General features: G+C 37.0%; 1 protein-coding gene and 1 pseudogene across 1 annotated transcript in view; one reads left to right on the top strand and one right to left on the bottom strand.

Annotated features, from left to right (window-relative positions):
- The window catches only part of Fmn2 (formin 2), a 275,933-nt gene extending 269,948 nt beyond the window's left edge, over positions 1-5,985 (bottom strand). Inside the window, exon 1 of the mRNA XM_047520535.1 lies at positions 5,854-5,985. Coding sequence (XP_047376491.1) covers positions 5,854-5,985 — 132 coding nt within the window. The remainder of the gene's footprint in view (positions 1-5,853) is intronic.
- Positions 5,986-19,499: 13,514 nt separating this feature from the next.
- Positions 19,500-19,781, top strand: LOC124961666 (small ubiquitin-related modifier 2-like; annotated as a pseudogene).
- The last annotated feature ends 2,120 nt before the right edge of the window (positions 19,782-21,901 follow it).

The raw sequence follows: 21,901 nt of genomic DNA, 5'->3' as shown, positions 1-21,901 counted from the left end.
TTGTATATTTGGAGTCCTATAAGCCTCTTGTACCTGGTTTTCCATTTCATTCTTCAGATTTGGGAAATTTTCTGATATTATTTCATTGAATAGATTGTTCATTCCTTTGGTTTGTTTCTCTAAGCCTTCCTCAATCCCAATAATTCTTAAATTTGGCCTTTTCATGATATCCCATAATTCTTGTAGATTCTGTTCATGATTTCTTACCATCTTCTCTGTTTGGTCAATTTTGTTTTCAAGATTAAATATTTTGTCTTCAATATCTGAGGTTCTGTCTTCCAGGTGTTCTTCTCCTATTGATTATGCTTTCGATGGAGTTTTTAACTTGGTTTATTGTTTCCTTCATTTCAAGGATTTCTGTGTGATTTTTTCTCAGTATCTCTCTTTATTGAAATGATCTTTTGCTTCCCATATTTGCTCTTTTAACTGTTGATTGGTGTGATCATTTAATGCCTGCATTTGCTCTTTCATCTCCTCCTTCAATGCCTGCATTTGCGCTTTCATCTCCTCGTTTGCTTCCCTGATTGTTTTAATTATATACATTCTGAACTCCATTTCTGACATTTCTTCTGCTGTGCTGTCATCGGGTTTTATTGATATAGTATCTAGGTTTGTTTGGGACATTTTCTTCCCTTGTTTTCTCATATTGGTCAGATATCAGTGGGACTCTGAGATATTGCAGATTTCCACTATTGGCTTATAGTGTCCCTGTAGATTTCCAGTATATCACCTCCCAGCCTTCAGTAGCTTGAAGTCTTGGAGGAACTTGATAAGCAGTGCTTCCAAAGAAAGCTGCCCCTAGCCTGCTATTGGGTCCAGGGCTGGGGGCTGGTTCTGCTTTGAAATCCTCTCTCTGGGTGGTCCTGCTCCTAGAAGCTGACTATAGACAGGGCCTGCCCAGGCCTGAGGGAGCCAGGCTGCTAGGGGAAAGCCTCTCCCTGTCCTGCCTTGGTCCCAGAAGCCGCCTGCGGGCCAGGGCCTGCCCCTGGGTTCAGGGCTTGGGGTTGGCTCTGTGCAGAAAAACTCTCACTGGGCGGGCCTGCTCCAAGAAGCTGGTCCTGGGCCCCACCTGCCGCCGGAGGGAGCAGGGCTGCTTGGAGAAGTCTCTCACTGCCCTGCCCTGGTCCGAGAAGCAGCCTATGGACCAGGGTCTGTGGCTGGGTTCAGGGCTTGGGGTTGGCTCTGTGCGGAAAAGCTCTCACTGGGCGGGCCTGCTCCTAGAAGCTGGCTGTGGATCTAGCCTGCCGCCCAGGCCGAGCTTCACCCAGTGGGAGAGATTCACCCCACGGCTCTATGTTGGTCCGAGTCTCTCAATACCTCCCCTTCTTGAATCCTGAGTTCTGGAGCGACAGGAGATGCAGTCACCCTCTAGTCCACCATCTTGGATCTTCCGTGTCTAAGTATTCTTGAACACATATTAAGAAGCTTAATTTCTGGTGCATTGTAATAAGTCTTGATATCTGGAAAAGTAACTCCAACTTTATTTTTTTAAGATTATTTTACTTAATTTAATATAAATTTTAGAGTCAGTGTGTCATATCCCACTGAAGCACATAAACACATGGGATATTAATCAGAAATGCATTAAATTCATCAGTGTGGAGAGAAGACGTCAGTCTGTAAACACTGTAATTCTGTTCACATATTTAAATAATTTCTAATTTCTCCCATTGAACTTTGTTACGTTTCTGCATTGAAGGTACTTTTTTTTTTTTTTTTAAACAGTGCTGGATATCAAATCCAGGACCCTGTGCACACCAGCACTCTACCAATGAGCTATACCTCCCTAGCCCCACATTTTTATTCAGTGTCATATAAGATATTTGATTCTGATTCTTTCAATGCTGCTTTAAGAGCATTCACTGTAAAATACCTTAAAAGTTTATGTTTGCTAACAGAGAAATGCAATTGATTTTTGGATATCAATTTTGAATTTAGTGATCATGGAAATTTTATGTCTTCTAATAATCTATAAATTTGATAATTTACTTCCAATTTATTTGAAATTTGTATGTACATAATCATGTCATGAATACTGGCAGTTTTACTTTTTCAATTTTTTTGTTTTGTTGTTTATCTTCTATACTAGATAGAAACACTTGTTAAAGAAAGACAGAATTACCATATGATGGTATTGTGTTCGCATTCCCAAACTTAAAAGGACAAATTCATATAACAATGCTTGCTGTTGTTTTCTCATTGCCTTTATTAGGTTAAGCAAGTTTTCTTCTATTCATATTTCCTAAGTGTTTCAGTCACAAATAGGTGATGTATTTTAGCAAATATTTTTCTCATTATCTCTATGTTCACCTTCATTTTATGCATTGTTGAATTAAATTTGCAAATGTTTTGTTAAAGAATATTTTATTTATCTTCATCAGGGATCTACAGTTTTCTAATGATTGCATCTGCTTCTGGTATCAGGGAAATATGACCTCATAAAATAAGTTGAGCAACATTTGTTCCTCCTGTATTTTCTGAAAGAGCATATATATGACTTTATTTATTCTTTAAATATTTGGTAGAATTCACCAGTGAAGCCATCTGGGCCCACAGTTTTGTCTAGTGAATAATCTTTTTTACTGATGACTAACAAAAAGAATTTTTTTTGAGGAGGGGTAAACAGAAGACTAAAAGAGAATGTTAGCTTATATGTATTCAAATAATTTTGTGTTCCATGTGAGTTCAAAAATATTGCAAGAGCTTAAGCGTGAACAAAACATCCATACTGCCATGACATGGGGGTTATAAATTTTCACACCTTCTCAGTGAATGTGTATTATTTATAATTAGAGCTGAAAGAAATAAATGGTCACCAGGACTGTCCACAGATGAAATAGGATCTTCCCAGATCTGTTCTGAGCCTGTAATGATGATGTACTAGATTTTCTGATATGGCTATGAGTTTGGTATGAGGTATCATTTCACTCTGAATATCATATTAGTTTATCTCCCTAACCTTCCATGTTTCATGCTTTTCAGGAAAAAAGTAGTACCCTAATGAATGAGTGAGGAGTATCACTTTAAACTCCATGACCAAACAAGAAAGCTATAAAGACTCAGGTGGGTTGATGGTGGAGTTATTACTGTTCAATAAAGAAGATTTAAAAAAAAAAAAAAAGGTAAGAATAAAAGCAGGGACAAAAATAGAATGTGGAGCCTAGAAAAATGGAGAATACTAATTTACTAACATGAATACCAGCTTACTAAAAGTCATTTGGAAGACACTAACACAATACCTTGTTTTTCTAATGAGGATAAAGCAACTCATTTTTAAACCCCAGCGTATCTAATGGAAGACAGACAAAAGGTTTCACAAAATCAATTTTGTAAACCACAGAAAAAGGCAGTCTTTATAATTTTGTATTAACTGGACAAACAGGCCCACTTCTTAAAATTTCTTGTCTCTGACTTTGTGGTATCAAAAGAATATTCTATCATGAACTATACAATGCAAACACCATAAAATATCAGAATTAAAAAAAACAAAACAAAAAAAGTCTGGATGGAGGGGAGATAATTTTTGTAATGACTTCTCAAATCTTATTTATTTATTTATTCATTCATTCATCCATTCATTTTGGTATACTGGCATTTTAACCTAGGATAACCTTACTACTGAGCTACAGCACTAGTCTGGTTGGGGTTTTTTGTTTGTTTGTTTGTTTGTTTTTTAAGACAGTCTTGCTAAGTTGCTGAGTCTGGTCTTGGACTGATCCACCTGCCTCAGCCTCCCAAGTAACTGGTGTTACAGGCACACACCAATGTACCTGGCTTAATCGTGTGTATGTGTGTGTGTGTGTGTGTGTGTACACATGTGAGGAGGTTATAACCCCACATGCTTCATACATGCTAAGCACATGCTCCTCCACTAAGCTACACTCCCAACCTCAACCCTTTCTGGTGGTTGAGTTATTCCCATAACAACTGAAGATAGGGAGCTGAAAATAGTGTTAATTCCTGCTTCTGATGATCTTTACAGAGGATGTAATTGGTCAAATTATGAGTACTGTTGACCTAACTCCTTGAGAAATCAGTGGAAAAGAAAAGATCACATGAGATCTTTTGCCAGCCACCACCATACAGTGTTTGGGTGGGCAATGAAGATACTTATGACAAGAGTTAAGAATTAAGATACAGAAGAATGAATAACAGATATATTATATGAGAGTTGAGATATGAAAGAATAAATAACAGACATTATTAGGCATATTATATAAACATGATTTTAATTAGGTCAATTCTTAAGAGGTATTATATATGAACTTAAATACTTACATTAACAATATTCAGCCTGTCATTTTGTCAGCCAGAGACTTTGTAAGAATGTGGACAAAATAGGGGATATGTTAGGGGTCCACAAGAAAGTTAATTATTAACTAACCAGGCACAGAATACAAGAAAAGCACACTAGATTAGTAATGCACTCACAAGAGGGTAAGACCTTGAGAAAACTTCTTAGTAGGTAGATCAAATTTGGGCATGGGGAAAAGTATATGACCTATATTTAAAAGTTCATTTCTTTCAACTTGACATCTGAATTGTTGGTTGACCTTTAAGGAGAGAGAAAAAAAAAAAAAAAAAAAAAAAACAATCACTCAAGTCTCTCTGTTTCTTTCCTAATCAGACATTAGGGAGGAAACATGTCTAACCAACTTTGTGGCACTGACAATAAATTATATAACATCAGTAATGCTCTGAACATCCTCCAGGGAAGTCAGCTGACCTACCCAAGGTTATAGCAAGTCCAAAAACAAAGCAAGATTTTCCTCTACCCAACTAAGCACTTAGGCCTTTCTGTAACACACAGAGCTTATACTTTAAAGTCTTGAAAAATAATGTTTCCTTAAAATCCAAGCTGAATTTAACTTAGATCCAGGATGGGTTAAATATTGAATGTATCCTCTAGCATTATCCAGTAGAAAGAAATTTTTTTAAAAAATGAGAACAGCAGGATCTTGTAGCAATTAGGAAGATACTTTTGCAGTTAAAAAAAAAAAATCAAAGCCTACTCCTACTCTTAATCTTGAACAAGTTAATTAATCTCCTCATTTTCCCTCTAAAAACTGAGAATATTATGAGAAATTTTACAAATCATGATGCCTCAATATATAGTATGCATTCAATAAATAGAATCAACTGCAATTATTAATAATAGCTATTAGAATCTTGTACTAACTTCACCTTCAGATAACCCAGACATGAAATTTAGGATTTTTCTATTATATTTCTGAAAGAAGTGAAAATAACAACACATATTGCTATGTGAAATCTATTGATCTCAGTGACTGACATTTCAAGGAAAGTGTTAAACTAATGTAACAATATAACTAAGAGAGCACAATTTTAATGAAGCCATACTCGCAAAGATTTCTTACTCCACACAAACTTTGGTTCTTCAGAGGAAATTAATTGTCAGCAATGTCTCTATTCCAGATTAACTGGGAAATTCTAGTCATAAACATTTGTGTAGTTTCAGAAGATAGTCATATGAATTATTAGTTATTAACACAACACTGTAAAAACTATAATTTATCATTAGATAATATAAACTATTAGGTTGAACCATTATAAAAATAATAATTAAGTGATTTTTATCACACAAAGTTTTTTTTAACTTTCATTTTCTTGATTTCATCAAGTATAATTAAAAGTACACTTTAAAACTGAGTAACTTGTTCTGCCACTTTTTCTAAAGATTTCAATAGCCTGCTCAAGTTAGCAAAGTAAATCATTTTTTGTTTCTAGATCTTATTTTTCTTCTTATCTTGCTTATGTATTCTTATTCAGGCAATTAATAATTGCATCTGTTAATTTAATACATATCTCACTGCGGCAGTAATTCCTACTAACCTGCAGATGTTCAAATTTCATCTTCTTGCTCAAAACATTTTGCTTTATCTTGTCTGGAGACAGGTCCTGAGAGACTTTTTCTATTTTGCAAGAGGACTTCCCACCACAAAAGTAAACTGTCTCTCCTACCATCCCAAGGCCAACTAGGGTCTCCACTCTGACACCTTTAGCCTATCTAACAAAGCTGCCCCAATTTATTTACCAAAAAAAAAAAAAAAAAAAAATTGAAATCTGTCCTATGAAGCAAGTTCACGGTCTCCAATTCAGAGACTGAAATCTTCCATCTCTGCCTCCCACAGTTACTGGAACCAGTTTCCTGAGTCGGCATTATTTCCCCTACACTTCCTTTGGAAATGCAGCATGAGCAACACAGATGAATTAGAAGGGAAACTCCTCTACAGGCACTTAAGTCTTTTGACAGGTAATCAATAAATTTTAAGTATACTAAAGTAAATATTTTGTAAGTCAGGAATGGTTTGGAATTTAAACAAATGATTTTTTATCTGCCTTTAACATTTTCCTCTGCAATGCACATTTATAAAAATCTCAAGTTTTAGTCACTATTTTTTAAAAATTAAAGCATATAGTTGGGTTTGATATCCCAGTATCCAGGTAGTAGCTCTACGATATAGCTAAAAATTTATTTTTTTAATTTATTTGTTCAAATTTGCTGTACGTAACAGATCCCATTTATACATTTTGACAGATCATACACAAATGGAGTGTAATCTCTCATTTTCCATAGTAACCACATCCCTGTAGCTCCCCTTCCACCATGTTGTAAGGAATTGTCATCAAAAACAAAGATGAATATGTTCATTTCTTGTTACTAAATGTCTTCAAGTTTTCTAATGATTCTGGGAAAGAAGTCGGACTGTTGTGTATGTGAAGACAGTGTTAATGATGGTCATCTGCCCTTCCTCGTTTCTTCCCATTGAAGCATATTCCAAATAAAATTAAGAATGGCTTATACCGAGACTGAAGAGCTTGTAATGAGACAAAGAAATAATAGGAATTGCTATAGTTGTGTGTTATGTAGTAATAATAAGCTGTATTTGGTATTTGCCTGGACTTAGAAAACTAAAATAAAGGCATCTGGTGACAAACTTGCTGTGTGGCCGGATGACACTCCTGAACAATGCCAATATGGACCTTTATCTATGATTTGAGTGCTGGTTCCTGGTATAGTCATGTTCTGGTCTTTATCAATGAAGACCAGAACATGACTGGGCCGAAAATCACTACTTAAACCCCTGGACTTTTGGAGCAAACTGTCAGCAGCACCGTGACTAGAGGACTCCATGTCACTCTTTCTCTTAACTGCCCCAGCTGCTGTCCACTCCATCACTGATTGCTGATCGACCATTGTCACGGAAGCCAGATAACTGCCACCCAGTCTCCAGCTTATCGGACACCCAAGGCCAGCCAAAGACATCTGAGGAGCTGAGAGAGGCTACAGCTGAGAAGAGTCCCCTTGGTCTTGCTGACTGACTTCTTGGCTAAGAGACGTTGCATTGAGTAAATCCATGGGGATTGGACTCTAGGTGAACAAGGGAGTGAATCTTCAATGTATTTGTGACTTGCTATTATTAGGAATGTTAAGTTGAGTGTGCACTGCATGAATAAAATCCACTTGTTTGAACAAAACTTGATTTCCCTCTTATTCATTGCTCACGACAGGGCTGCCCTTCTGGTCTGAGAGACACCAAGGAAGTTGAGAATAGAAATTACCCCCTGCTCTGACCTGATACCACCAACAGGTTGTCTGTCTCACAGGCTAACTAAATCTGCATATGTGCATTTCCTGTCTTTTGCCCTGCTTTGCTGCTTCTTCTCTTTATAATAGTTTTCCTGGTCCTTCAGTTTTCCAAAGATGGAAAATTGAAATATAAACATTTCTTCTGTCATTCCTCAAAGCTGGCTTGGAATAAAACCTATTTTCCTGACAAATCTGACTCCAGATATTTATGGAGCCGGACAAGCAGAGAGCTTAGCCTCTAGCCCTCGTGCTGTAACCATTCTGCGTGGTGACTTCATCCTTCACAACTACATGAAGATGGCTCAACATCTTCTTAATGTGCCAAGATCTTTCAGAACCTCCACAAAATAACTAACTTTTTCCACTTTTCAAACTCTTACTTAACTTTCAAGTGCACATTCAAAATGCCATCATTCCACAGTGGGGCCCTTCTTCCATTTTCGCAGGCAAAACTAACTGCTAAATCTGTGTTCATAGCACATTGCAATATTTGCACCTGCATCTCCCGTTTGAACTGTGATTTCTCTCTCCCACATTCTGTCTCTTTCCTACCATAACTAAAATCTATGATCTCCTAAGACCTAAACTATGTATTATTCTTAAATGGGGAGACCCTGTGGATATGTACACTTATTGAATCCCCCTATTATATGATGACTACTATCAAAAAGTGCATGAAATTCAAACCAGACAACTTATGGGTCCATCTTCTTATAAAGGCTTAGCTGTGGAAACCTGGCTTCCTTATTTACAAAATAGTAATGACTATAAAGAGCTCAAGGCGTATATCTTGAGAACTGAGTATGATTACATGAGATGATAGATGAACTTTTCCCTGTGAAAGTCCTGACATAAATATGAAAATAAAAACAATGATAAAACAGTTCTGCACATTTTGTGCTAGGCATTGTATCAGTCACTTTATAACCAACCTAGAAAACATCATTAACTCCCTATCTTACCAACTAGAAGCGAAGGTCTAGAAAGAAGACAAGTGAGCTGACCAATGTTACATAAATGCAAAGCCAAGACTCAAATTCAGTTGGGAATTTTACCATATACTCTGTAACATTCTCTTATACAGGTTCCTAGTATTTTATCTGATCCTTACCATGTTACAGAGCTAGGGTCTTCCAAGAAATGGAGGCAGCATGAAGATTCCCCATCAAACCTTGACTCTGGCAATCAAGTCAGAAAGATTTGAGACATGTGGCTCAGAGTAACACGGATGAGTTTATGGTTAGGATAGGAAAGGGAAAGGGAAACCCTCAATGAGAGAGTGGGTCCTTTCGCAGAGGAGAGGGACAACGTTTCTCTCCTATATTCCAGTTTTATTGGGGATCCCAGAGAAGTTCCCAGAGAGTCCCACCAAGGTCTTGACTAACAGCAAGATGACATCAGACTTTTAAGCCCCTACTGCCATGTCAACTCTAGGTCACCTTGGCCCATGCTGACCAGTTTCTAATTGGATTCTTAACCATACATTCTTATAGATTTTATGGTTAGGAGAAACTACCCTTCTCTCCCTGAGTTTTAGGATCTGGTCATAAAAGTGTCCTCTTCAAGGTAACTTAGGTTATTATCAACATTATTTGGGGCCTGCATTTCTCCTGCAGATAACAAGCAGTTTGCTGAGGAATGTGACATATCCTGTCCACCTATGCTGGGCAGGGCTACAGGTAAATTGCTTTTTGGAAAAGAAAGCATGTGAGGTCAGCACAGTGGTCCCATTTTATGCAATTATTCTCTTAACTTCATGTTCCCACCATCCTCATCTCTCTGCACCCTAACAATCAGAAGCCCTTCTATTTTCCTCATTTTAAACATTAAAAAAAAAAAAAAAAACTAATTTGCCCAAACTATACAGCTACAAGGCAAATAAGCTAAATTCAAATCCAAGTATGTCTAAAATAAAAACCTAACTAGTCTTTTGGTCAAAATTTCATGAATTATTATAAAGGTACAAACATAGACATAAGACAGAAAAATCATATGTACCCTCAGGAAATGTACCCATGTCATGGTAGATGAAAATAAACATTTCCTCTGATTGAAGTTATCACAAAACTCTTCCAGGAAGAAAAATATTTAAACAATCTGAAAAGTAAAATTTGAAATTAAAATTATTTGAAAAGTTACTACCTTAAAAGTAAAAACAATGGAGGAGGAACTTTTAGGAAAGGGGGAAATCAGCAAATCAGGGACAGAGAATTGTGGAGTATGTGGGGTCAGTGAACCTCTCCAACCAGGGAAGAAGGGAAAGTTGAACAGGAAAAGCAGAAGCAAAGAAGGCCCTGAATATAGTCAGGGCATTTAAGTTAGCCAGGAGCTAGGCATTATGATATGTATGTGCCTGTAGTACCAAGCTCCTCAGGAAGCTGAGCAGGAGGATCACTTGAGTCCAGGCATTTAGGACCACCCTGGGCAATGCAGTAAGACACTACCTCTTTTAAAAAAAAAAAAAAAAAAAAAAGTAGAAATGGAAAACCATCAGCGAGGAGGCAGAAAGCTGAGCCAGGTGGTAATTCCAAAGGCTGGAGAGTCAGTTCTTCTAAACAGCTGAGGACCCAGTGAGAGGTCAAGGTGCTATCAGGGCAGATGGCAAACTTTTGGGCCTGGGAGAGAGCAGAATAGTAATGCCACTCTAAGACAACACTCCTTTTACGAAGGAGTAGACATCAAATATGTTGAAATCTAAGAAGCCAGTGAAACACCTAGGTGGAGACTGTCAGTTGGCAGATAGAGATGCACAATCAGAGCTTGTAGAAGAGCCTAGAGGTGAAAATCTGCATATGAGTTGGTATGCATGCACATATACACGTGGAGATAAAAGGAAATAGAGGGGAAGGAGGCGAAATCGTAAAGACTTTACCTTGGGAAACCTCTACATTTAAGCAGCAGGAAAAAGAAGGGAGAAAAATAATACTGTTTCGTAGCAAACCAAGTTAAGGGAAGTTTTCTGGACACATTGGTTAATTGCCTCAAATCCTACCAGAAGTAAAGGAAAGTGAATTTTCTGAACTAAGGAAATACACATATTTTAAATACATTAAATGTTATTTTAAATATATTAATGGACTGTCAGTTAGATAATAAAGTACCAAATAGTGGTTGAAAGCACAAGTAACCAGAAATCTTCCAAGAAGAGGAAGTTCACATAGAGGAAGTTGAAAAAACTCACATAAAACTACAAAAGTCCCAGTAACATTAAAGAAATCACCCCAGTGCAGAGGGAGTGGACTGAATGGTTGCTGAGAGGAAAGCAGTGGAAACAGGCAGCAATGATGTGGAATGAAAAGTCTGGCAAACAAAAAGGAGTGAGCAGACAGCTCAGGCTGGGCCTCTGGAAAGTTGAGTGGATTTCACTGCCACCATTTTGTGGCTTCTTTGAATAATAAATGTGACAGCTCTGAGTAAGGGAGCAGGAAGTGGTGAAAAGCAAAGGAGACACTCCAGAAGGTCAGAAGGCTGAGAAATGCCAAGGGAAGAGCAGGCTTCTCTCTGCATGAATCTGCTTAGTAGAGCTGCAAGTGTTCCAAAAATAGAGTTTCCTAAATTGACATTCTAGCAAGACATTAGTTCCTAGGGATGCTGTCTGAGCTAAATCCTCCAGTTCAAACCAGAAGTAGGCACAGACAATAGGGCCACTGTGCTGAGGTTCCCCCACAATATAGGATAGACACAGGAAGAGCAGAGTCTGGCATGAAACTATCACAGGAACCACCCCACCACATATACACATGCCACTCTCCACACACTATTGAACAGACCCCCTTTGAAATTAAAAGCGACTTCCTGATAACTGCTTTTCTGCATCCTATACTTCCTCTTGCTGAGAGAACTTAGGAACGATAAGTACAGCCCTGCTAAATCTACAAAAGTCTATCACCTGACTTTTGCTTCTGTAAATTGAAACTACTGTGGGACCAGCAGAGAGGCAACCTACCAGCCTCTCCAGTTTGATCACACTGCATAAAACACATTTTTTCCTTTTTCCACTATTTGCCTATTTCTTATGTGAGTAGGCAGCAGAATCTATCCAGCTGGGATCAAGGGAGTCTCCCTGGCTGGGCTGCTGGTAACACTGTGATAGCAGAAAATACAAAAAAATAAAAAGTCCTGCAGAGAGTGGCTTTCAAAAGAAAAAAAAAAAAAAGGTATTACTAAAGAAAATCTGTAGGTCACAATGGTGCACACCTATAATTCTAGTTACTTGGGAGGCTGAGACAAGAGGATTCCATATTCAAGGCCAGCCTGGGCAACTCAGCAAGACCCTGTCTTAAAATAAAAATTTTTTAAAGGTAGAGAATGTAGCTCAGTGGTAGAGGACCCCTGGGTATCCCCACCTCCCCAAAAAAACAATTTTGAGTAAAATTTTTGAGGAAGGGTGATTCACTTTTTAAAAATGAGCTCATAGTATCAAAAGCAGGGGTTAAATCAGAACAATAACACTTATTAAAAAGTCCATGGGTCCCTCTGCTAGTGCTTCACAAACAGTTCTAACTATGCTCTTTGGTAATTCAGTTTAATAATTAAACATCAACAAGTCTCAACCTGGGACAGAGAAGAGGATAACTAAATGCCTATAATGAATATTTTCTTAAGCAAAAAGAAATGCTGTAAGAAAATGCATTTACAATTTTGTAAGACTCCCCTCTCAGAATTCAGACTTCACACACTAGAGTTAGCATTTCTGAAAGGTGTTAGCTGTAGGTGAGATCTAATAATTTGCTCAGGGAAAATACATATGAAGTAAAAGTAGCACATATATTAAAACTGCCTGTTTGGTCTCTTTTCACAGAAGCAGCAGCTAAAATTAAAACCCAGTCTTAAAATTTGTCACCAACCACTTATAGCACAGGAAGCAGGCTGAAACTAAGATTAAGATCTGTCATAAACTCTTGCTACTTATGGACCAGAGTGCTAAGTTGGTGCTCAGATCAGAAATTGACTGGCATTATGGTTACATCATTGTTTTAAAAAGATCTGCCTTCACATGCACTGCTTTAAGATACAAAGTTCAAATACAGCCAAACAGAATAAATTAAAAATTTTGAACAGTGATTTCTAAAGACCAAGTACTTAAACTGACATCGCAATCAGAATTTAGGAGCAAGCAAAGGTATTCATATTATCTGTGTAGAGCCCTATTGGGAAGACAATTGATTAGTACATTTCTATCACATATTACTTATTTTCTAAAGCTATAGACAAAAGAAAGGCTCCTGTTAGAACTTGTCCCTTAGCTTTTGAATACACTTGTGAAGTACCAACACATTTGGATTCACAGCCTGTAATGATTATTCTAAAATAAATTCAAAGACTTCTGAATAATAGGCACAGTAATTAAGAGTTGGCATTTCAGAGTTTAAGAGACCTGGTATAAACCATTTCTCTGCAAATTATTATAACCAATCTCTCTCTAAAATAAGTGTAGCAAGTTGGGTGTGATGGCACACACCTGTAATCCCAGTTACTCAGGATATCAAGGCAGGAGGATCTCAAGTTCAAATCCAGTCTTGACAACTTAGGAAGACCTTGTCTCAAAATTTAAAAAATTTAAAACGGCTGGGAATGTAGTTCAATGACAGAATGCCCCTGAGTTCAATTCCCAGTATCACAAATAACAATAATAATAATTAATTTTTAAAAAGCTAAAATGAGCATAACGATACCTCCGAGGTAGCATTATAAGGATCAAATGACATAGGTAAAACTCCTAGCAATGTAAGAGCTCAAAAATGGTATCTATTAATAAAAGGATCATTAGAGATCATTTAGTTTGTCTTTTAACAGTAAGATCACATCACTAGTAACATTGTTTAGAATGAAAACTAATTTTCATTATCCAGTTAAGTACTCTTTCTCTGTATTTTAGTTTCAAACTATTACTAAAAGTTGTGTGGTCATAATTAAAGCCTCGATCCAAAAAGGTTATGAACAAGATATGCCTGCCTGTGTGTTTTGCTTGGTCTCACCTTGTAAAAGTTATCCTCAGGCCTGCAGACATTACTTCTTATTAAAAACTAAGAAGAGCTAGGTGGCACACACCTGTAATCCCAGCAGTTCAGGAGGCTGAGGCAGTAGGATCTCAAGTTCAAAGCCAGTCTCAGCAACTTAGGGAGGCCCTAAGCAACTCATCAAGACTTTGTCTCTAATAAAATACAAAAAAAGGGGTTGGGGATGTGGCTCAGCCTGATTCAATCCCCAAATTCCCAGTACTCCCCCCTCCAAAAAAAAAATAGGCTAAGAAGAACATGTCATAGATGAAATCCTATTTCATTAATAATCATTTTAAATCTGGTTACAAAAGTGACTAACCAGTTTCTATCAATACTACTTGTTGACTATTTTATGTATTGTTGACCTTAAATCTTCATTCTTAATCCATGGTATCTATAAGTATTCATTGTCTTTACATCTTGATAAAAGCTGCTACATAGTTTTATAAAAATTCTCAAAGGTGAAAAAATATTTCAGTAAGATTTAATCCTTTAGCAAATTCAACTTAATTAAAATCCTTTTTGTTTAAAAAGGAAAATGTATTATTTTAACCTATCAGGGGACTTTAATGAAGTGCCATGTCCATAAATGACAAAAATTCCAACTTTTAACAACATTAGCATTTATACATGCCAGATTACTTCCTATATTATTATAATCATATACATATATATATGTGTGTGTGTGTGTGTGTGTATATGTATGTATGTTTGTAGGTGGACATAATACCTTTGTTTTATTTTTTTATGGTGCTGAGGATCAAACCCAGGGCCTCACTCATGCTAGGTGAGTGTGCTACCACTGAGCCACAACCCCAGCCCCAATATTACTGTAATCTTAACTATATCCATATTTGTTTTCTTCTGTATGTGGGAAAAGAAAAACCACAAATGTTATTCTCTTGAGCAATATATAAAACTTCCATTTCTCTTCAACTTAAAAAATTTACCTAAATTAAAATGTTTGTATTTTTAAAATAAAAACCACAGTTATTTTCCAATAAAAACATTTTACAGTACAGAAATTTTAAAATGTCTTCAACAATGCTCCCTTGCAGAATTTGAAATGAACAGTAGAGGGCAGAGTTAATCATTCAATAACATGAATCCTTGTGCATAAATGAGAAGAAACATTCAAAATGAGGCTGAGGTCTATTTTTTACTGAAATTTAGCACCTCAGTTACTATATTGGTGAGCTTAAAGATAGAACAAGAATAAATGTAAACCTAATATTTTCTTCAGCACAAATTGGGGAAATAAAAATGAACATTGCAATAAAATAATATGTAGTAGAAATGTTGAATTAACAGAATAAAGAACAGTTCCTTTCTCATTTTATGCATATACATGAGGTACAATTAAATAAATTACAAATTAAATTGGAAATACTTGGCTTAAGGGATTAGAAATTTTAAAAATCTGCAAAAATTAATCTAATTTTATCTACCTGTATAAGTATTACATAATAATACTAAATCTAGAATATGTATTCTATAGAGAAGATTATTACAAGAGTTTTTAAATTTTTTCCCAGGTTGTCTGATACTTTGATAGACATAAATGATTGTTTTATTCTCAGTCTTAATATTCCATAATGTCAATATTTCACAACTTTTCTATTTCAAAAGTACCTTTAAAAAGATGATGTTAATAAATCTATAAAGGAAGCAAAAGAGGAAAAATCCCTGGTGTTAGGCCTATATGGGCACAGTAAATACTGAATAAGATTCAGTTCAATATAATTTTTTTAAAATAGGATTTTTATTCAGTTACATGTCAAAATGTGAAAAGTTACATTTTATATCTCAAATTTTTTTAAATAAAAAAAGTTAAGCAAAAAAGTTCTTGTAAGAAATTAGAAGTGGCATTAATTTCACTGACAATTCTTTTAATCACCTGTTAACCAACTCAGTCTCTCTCAGCTGAGCAGTTTCTCAATGTAATGGGTTGACATATTTGAGTCCATGAAAATATTATAGGCTAGGCTATATAGGCAATAACTAAAGAGACTCCATTTTACCCTGAGACTCCATGTCATGTAGGAAATGCTTCTCCAGTGGGAACACCCCGCCTCTGTACCCATCAAAAACTGCTCAGCATTGCATGTTAGGCAATACAAAATGGCAATTCTTATATAATGTAATGTTGTTCTCTTTTTGATTCCTGTTTTTCTTAAGCAATGTACCATGTCAACAGTGACTGTCTAGATGTTAGTAACCATTCTTTAACTTGTACCCAACTAAGGTCATTTTGACCTACTTCCCCTTCTGCTTATGATTTTAGATCTTATGATGTTAGTATGTAGTTTTGAATCATAGGAACAGACACTTATGATTGATGTACTGACTTATGGTATAAAAAACCCTGCAGCCCTATGGTTGGTGCTGTTCTCCCAATAGCCATTTGGGGGCATTGTGTGAGACAGTCAGCCCATCAGCTAATAAAGACTCTGAAGAGAGCCTTAACCTAATCAGTGCATTAATCATATTAACAGTGTGATAACTGTAGACAGGTAGGGTGTGACTGGCGCTGGGTCATGGGGGAGACTTGACTTTTGGGTATATATATTTTGTTATTGATGAGTGGAGCTCTCCCTCCCCCTCTCTCCCTGTTCTTCCTGCTGCAATGTCCTAAGCTAGTTTCTTCCACCACACTTCTGCCATGATGTTCTGCCTCACCTACAGACCCAAGGAATGGAGTCAGCCTTCTATGGACTGAGACCTCTGAAACTATGAGCTTGAAAATAAACTTTTCCTTCTCTTAAATTTTTCATGTCAGGTCTTTTGGTCACAGAAGCACAAAATCTGACTAAAACAATCAAACTTTGCAAAGTGGAACCCAAGAATCTGCATTTTAGACAGCTCCTGGGATGGCATGTAATTGGGAGAGCAGAATAAGACAAAGCAGCAGCCCAATCCAGAAGGTAGCTAAGGGAGGGCCCAGCAAGTATTACCTAAGGGTAAAGCATCTCCAGCAAGTGTAGAAAGATTTGATTCAGTTTTTTAAACTTATTATTTTGAAGCTGGGGGTATAGCTCAGTGGGGAGCACTTGCCTAACATATATGAAACCTGGGGTTCCATCCCTAGCACTACAAAAAGGGAGGGAGAAGAAGGGAGGGAGAGAAGGAGAGAAGGAAAGAAGGATATATATATATATATATATATATATATATATAGAGAGAGAGAGAGAGAGAGAGAGAGAGAGAGAGAGAGAGAGAGAGAAATTATTCTTTAGTGGATAAGGAATCAGAGGGAGCAAGAGTGGCAAACTAATTAGAGAATATTGCCTAGGCCCAGGACCAAGATAAAGGTGGCTTGGACCAAAGTGATGACAATAGAAGGGAAAAGACGCCCAGAGACTGGCTGTGGAGGGTGAAGAAGAGGCATGAGATGTGGCATTAGCTTTTGTGGGCTGGAATTTCACCTCTGCCACTCACAAAACTGTTATTCTGGGCAAGTTACTCACCCTTTCTTAAGTCTGAGTTTTCTCATCAGAAGGGGAGGTTGGACTTTAAAAAAATATTTAATTACAGTCAATCAAAAGGATCACATCAAACATTAAACCTAATGTTTGGCTCCTGATAAGCACTGACTATCATGGCATAAATAAGAAATATAAGAAGTAAAAAGTCTCAATTTTCTATTTCTCTCCCACATTCTTTTAGCAAGACCCTGTCTCAAATAAAATATTTTAAAAAGGACTGGGGATGTGGCTCAGTGGTTAAGCGCCTCTGGGTTCAATCCCTGATACCAAAAATGAAAGAAAAAATTAAATGGTTTCATCCTCCCCATCCTGTACTGTGGCTCTTCTCCACTTGCTCAAAAGTCCTCTTCTCTAGTCATCCTCAGTAAACATTATCAAAATACAAGCAGTATTTACCAAAACAATCTGAAGTAATTTTGAATCTGAAGTAATTTGAATCTGAAGTAATTTTCAGATTCAAAAGTGTTCAGTCCACTCTGTCCTCTAATCTCAGTTATATTTTGGCTTTGCATTAGAGACTTTTTTTTTTAATCAAGATTACCTTCTTTTCATGCACCTGACTGGGTCAGTAGGCCTTGCAATACAGTCACACTGGTAGAAACCTTGAGAGGCTCAACATTGACTAAGCCACCATGCTCCTACCTGCAGGCTTAAATTCAGGTTCTTTCCCAAATCCAAAGACATCAGGAAACACATTTCTGATCTGTACACAAAGTCCATCCATTCAGCGTCTGATCAAAACTGCCTTCTTAGGTAGCTGCTCCCAAATCAACCATGGAATCCAGGGTTTTCTCATAAAACATCATGGAAAATGAAGTATGAATTACCTTCAAAATTGTGACTTCATTTTGGTTTTGAGCATCTGGTTTCCCAGGGCTGACAGTCCCAACTGTACCCAAATTCCAAGGACTTCTTTCAGAAGCCCCATGTGTTGCCCTGACATTCACTTTTTCTGTCCTTTTAAGAGCAAATATTAATTACCAAACTGAAATCAAGTCTCAGAAACTATGCAGTTCCATCATTTCCTGTTACACAAAATTTTATAAAAAGAAATTTAAAGTTCTTTTTGCAGTTCTCATTTCAGCAGTGTATTTATAAAGTACAGTTGCCTGTCATTGTTTTTCATGTTCGTTTCTCAGATTTCTAATAATATAACCCTAATCTATACTCTCTTTCTTAGGTTGTCTCCATCCTTGAATTCCTAGTATTTCCCTAAAAGTTCCCCAGACAACCATTTCAAAGATCTCCAAAAATATCCAGGATTTCTTATGACACATTCACCTGACCCAGAAGTCACACAATTAATTTGTAAAACATATATATATTACTCAACTACATTTAATAATGCACAAAGAACATTAGCCAACAATGACATCAGGACAGTTAAAACCTGTTTTAAATAGAAGAACTTTTTCTTTTCTAATGGAAGGTAGTGAGCGTAGCTTGAGGATAAAGTGAATTGACTGGAGCATAGTAGACTAAGAGTCTTGCTCTATAAAAGCTGGTTCAGCCATAGACAAGTCACTTCATCTTTCTGAATGTGTGTGTCCTCATTTGTCCATTTAAGACAATTAGGTTAAATCAAGTGTTTATGAAATTCTATTCCAGTTTTGAGATTTTATTAGTCCATCAAAAATAGAAAATTATCCGGGTATGATGGAACACACCTGTAATTCTAGCTACTTGGGAGACTGGGACAAGAGGATCACAAATTCGAGGCCAGCCTTGGCAACTTATCAAGACCCTGTCTTAGAACAATTATAAAAGGGGCTAATGATGATGTACCTTAGTGGTTGAGTGTCCATGGGTTCAATTCCCAATACTAAAAAAAAAAAATTAATCATGTACACACTGTACATGAAATAGTTAAAACAGTAAAATCCTTTCCACAGCCTAGTAGCATGTTAGATAGTGTGAATCAGGGACTCTTCCTCAAAGCATTTAGGTGCACTTCAGCTGTTCTACATACAAAATCCTGTTAACATCACAAAATAAAAGTGGATAGAGCTAGGGTGTAGCTCAGTGATAAAGTTCAATCCCTAGCAACGCCCCCAAAAGAAAAGTAAAAAGCACAAAAAGGAGTCACTACCAGGAAAATAACAGACCCCAGTAGTAATTTTATAGAATATGCACCCAAAAGAAAAAAAGCTGCATTTCAGCACTGCACAAATCTGTGCAATAGTATGTTAGGGTCAGTGATGGCCAGAACTACAAAAATGCAGTTGGAAAGTTCATGCTAATAACAACCTCAAGCAAGAGAGAACATAACATATATTTCAGTTTCTTCTGTAAAGTAGGATAAACAGCTTCTGCCACTCCTAGAGCGGCTTGTGTGCTCATTTGGTGTGGACCTGGTACCTCTTTTGTGAAGTGGCAGCTGAAGAGACTCCGGCGCTCACCATGGCCCATGAAAAGCCCAAGGAAGGAGTCAAGACTGCAAACAACGATCATATTAACTTGAAGGTGGTGGAGCAGGATGGTTCTGTGGTGCAGTTTAAGATGAAGAGGCATACACCACTTAGTAAACTAATGAAAGCCTATTGTGAATGACAGGGTTTGTCAATGAGGCAGATCAGATTCTGATTTGATGGGCAGTCAATTAATCAAATAGACACACCTGCACAGTTGGAAATGGTGGATACAATTGATGTGTTCCAGCAGCAAACAGGAGGTGTCTACTAAAAAGGGAACCTGCTACTTTACTTCAGAAATCTGTTCCTAGAGACCAAGAATACATTCTTAATTAGAAATCTGCAATTTGGTTCCACCACATCCTGACTACTACAGTATAGTTTTCTCTGTTTTTTCATTTTCCCCTTCCCCATTCCTTTATTGTACATAAAGTAACTGGTGTATGTGCACACGCATATTGCATTTTTTTAACTAAATGGCCAATGATATGTTTTGATTGACATCAAATGGAGATGGGATGGGGAAAAATACTGGTTCTGTGAAATTATCCCCTTTCTCCATTAGTGGCATGCTCATTCGGCTCTTACCTTTATATTCTAATAAGTTATTTTGCTCTCACTGTTTTAACAAAAAGAAGAAAAAAAAAAAAAAACCCTGAACAACATAAAAATCCTTGCATACCTTGTTCGATTGGAGAATTTCAATGTTTTTCATTTATCAATGTAAAACCAAGGACAATTTTATCTTTTTTTGTATGTAGCTGTTACATGTAGGGCAATCTGTCTTTAGGGGTAAATTACTCTTAAAAAAAAAAAAAAAAAAGATTCCTAGATAGTTTTCTCTTCATATCAAGCATCTTGTTGTTTAAATAAACTTCTTATTTAAATGAAAAAAATAAAAATCAAAAAATAAGTAGGATAAACACTAATTGAACTGGCTATAAAGATTAAATGAACTAGTATTTAGGAAGTGATTAGAACAGAGCCTAGTTCATAAGTAAACTTAGTGTGTTTTTATATGTTGAAGAGTTATTTTTTTAAAAAAGGACCATGGGCTGGGGGTGTAGTGCAGTTCAGTAGTAGACTGTGTGCTTAGCACACATGAGACCCTGGTTTAATCCCTAGCAAAATGAATAAAAAAGCAAAGCACCATTGCAAGGAACTGAGGATACCCTTCGGTATGGTTACAGATTGGAATGGAAACCATTCAGAGGAAGAAAGAAAATGTGAGTGTAAGTATATAAAGCATGATAAGAACAGAACTGTGTTTCTCAGCCACATTTGTCCAAGGATTTTACCCTAGGTTCCTACTAATGAAGGTCTAAGATTAAAATAGAACCTGTTTTCTTCCTTCCTTCCTTCCTTCCTTCCTTTCTTTTTTGCAGTACTAAGGATTAAATCCAGGGACACTTTGCCACTGAGCTACATCCCCAGATCTTATAATTTTTTTATTTTGGGACAGAATCTCACTAAGTTCTGTGACCGATCTTAAAACTTGCTATACCACTTCCTCAGTCTCTCAAAGCAGCTAGAATTACAGGCATGTGCAGTGCCCAGCTCAGAACCACCTATATTCTAATTGTAGTTACCACAAATGCAATTTACTTTTCTTTGTAAATATAGTTCATTCCATGTATGAATTGTAATTCTAAATCTCTAAATCAGTCCATATGTTATCAAAGGAATCTTTCTAAAACTGATTCTGAAATAAAGTCTACCCTTCATCACAATGCTGTATGACTCCATTGCCATGTAAATGGACCAGCCTATACATGGATCTCACCTTCACCCTACATCAGCCTGTGGTCCACTCACCTGGACATACACTCAACCACTTCAACAAAGAACACTTAATCTGAAAATACCTGCAGACATCTTCTCTGAGCCTCCTCATCCTTCAGACCTTGAGAATCTTGTCTTTCCACTTTGACCATTCACTCTGCCTCACCTTGTCTTCTGACTTTGTAGAACCACTCCCATGCCATTATTCTCAACCTCTACTTACACTAACCTTCAATGCATCCATCTGGGTGAAAAGCCAACCTGAGGTCAGTTCAGTGTTTAGTTTCTGCCATACCCAACTCTGAGGCAGAGCTAATATTTATTCATTATCTGCCACCTCAGCTGGCTTTCCACAAACACCCCTTGTTATACTCAGCACTCACTCTGGTACTTTTGGTGTTCAAATGAAACATGTTTCACATGGTAACTTAAGCACACATCCCCCAAATGTCTCTTCACCCTCTGCAAAGGAAGACACCCATTTCAAAGATGAAACAAGACAGACAACACTAAAAAGGCCAAGTGCATCTGTGGCCTAGCCCCCTTAGCTTGCCCCCCGCAGTCTTTATTTCCACACACAGGCGTTCTTATCCCTGGCCTAAGCCAATC

This window comes from Sciurus carolinensis, chromosome 12, assembly GCF_902686445.1.
Source record: "Sciurus carolinensis chromosome 12, mSciCar1.2, whole genome shotgun sequence".
In the NCBI taxonomy this organism is placed as follows: Eukaryota; Metazoa; Chordata; class Mammalia; order Rodentia; family Sciuridae; genus Sciurus; species Sciurus carolinensis.
The sequence above is the reverse complement of the archived record's forward strand: the minus strand, read 5'-3'. Positions and strand labels throughout refer to the sequence as shown.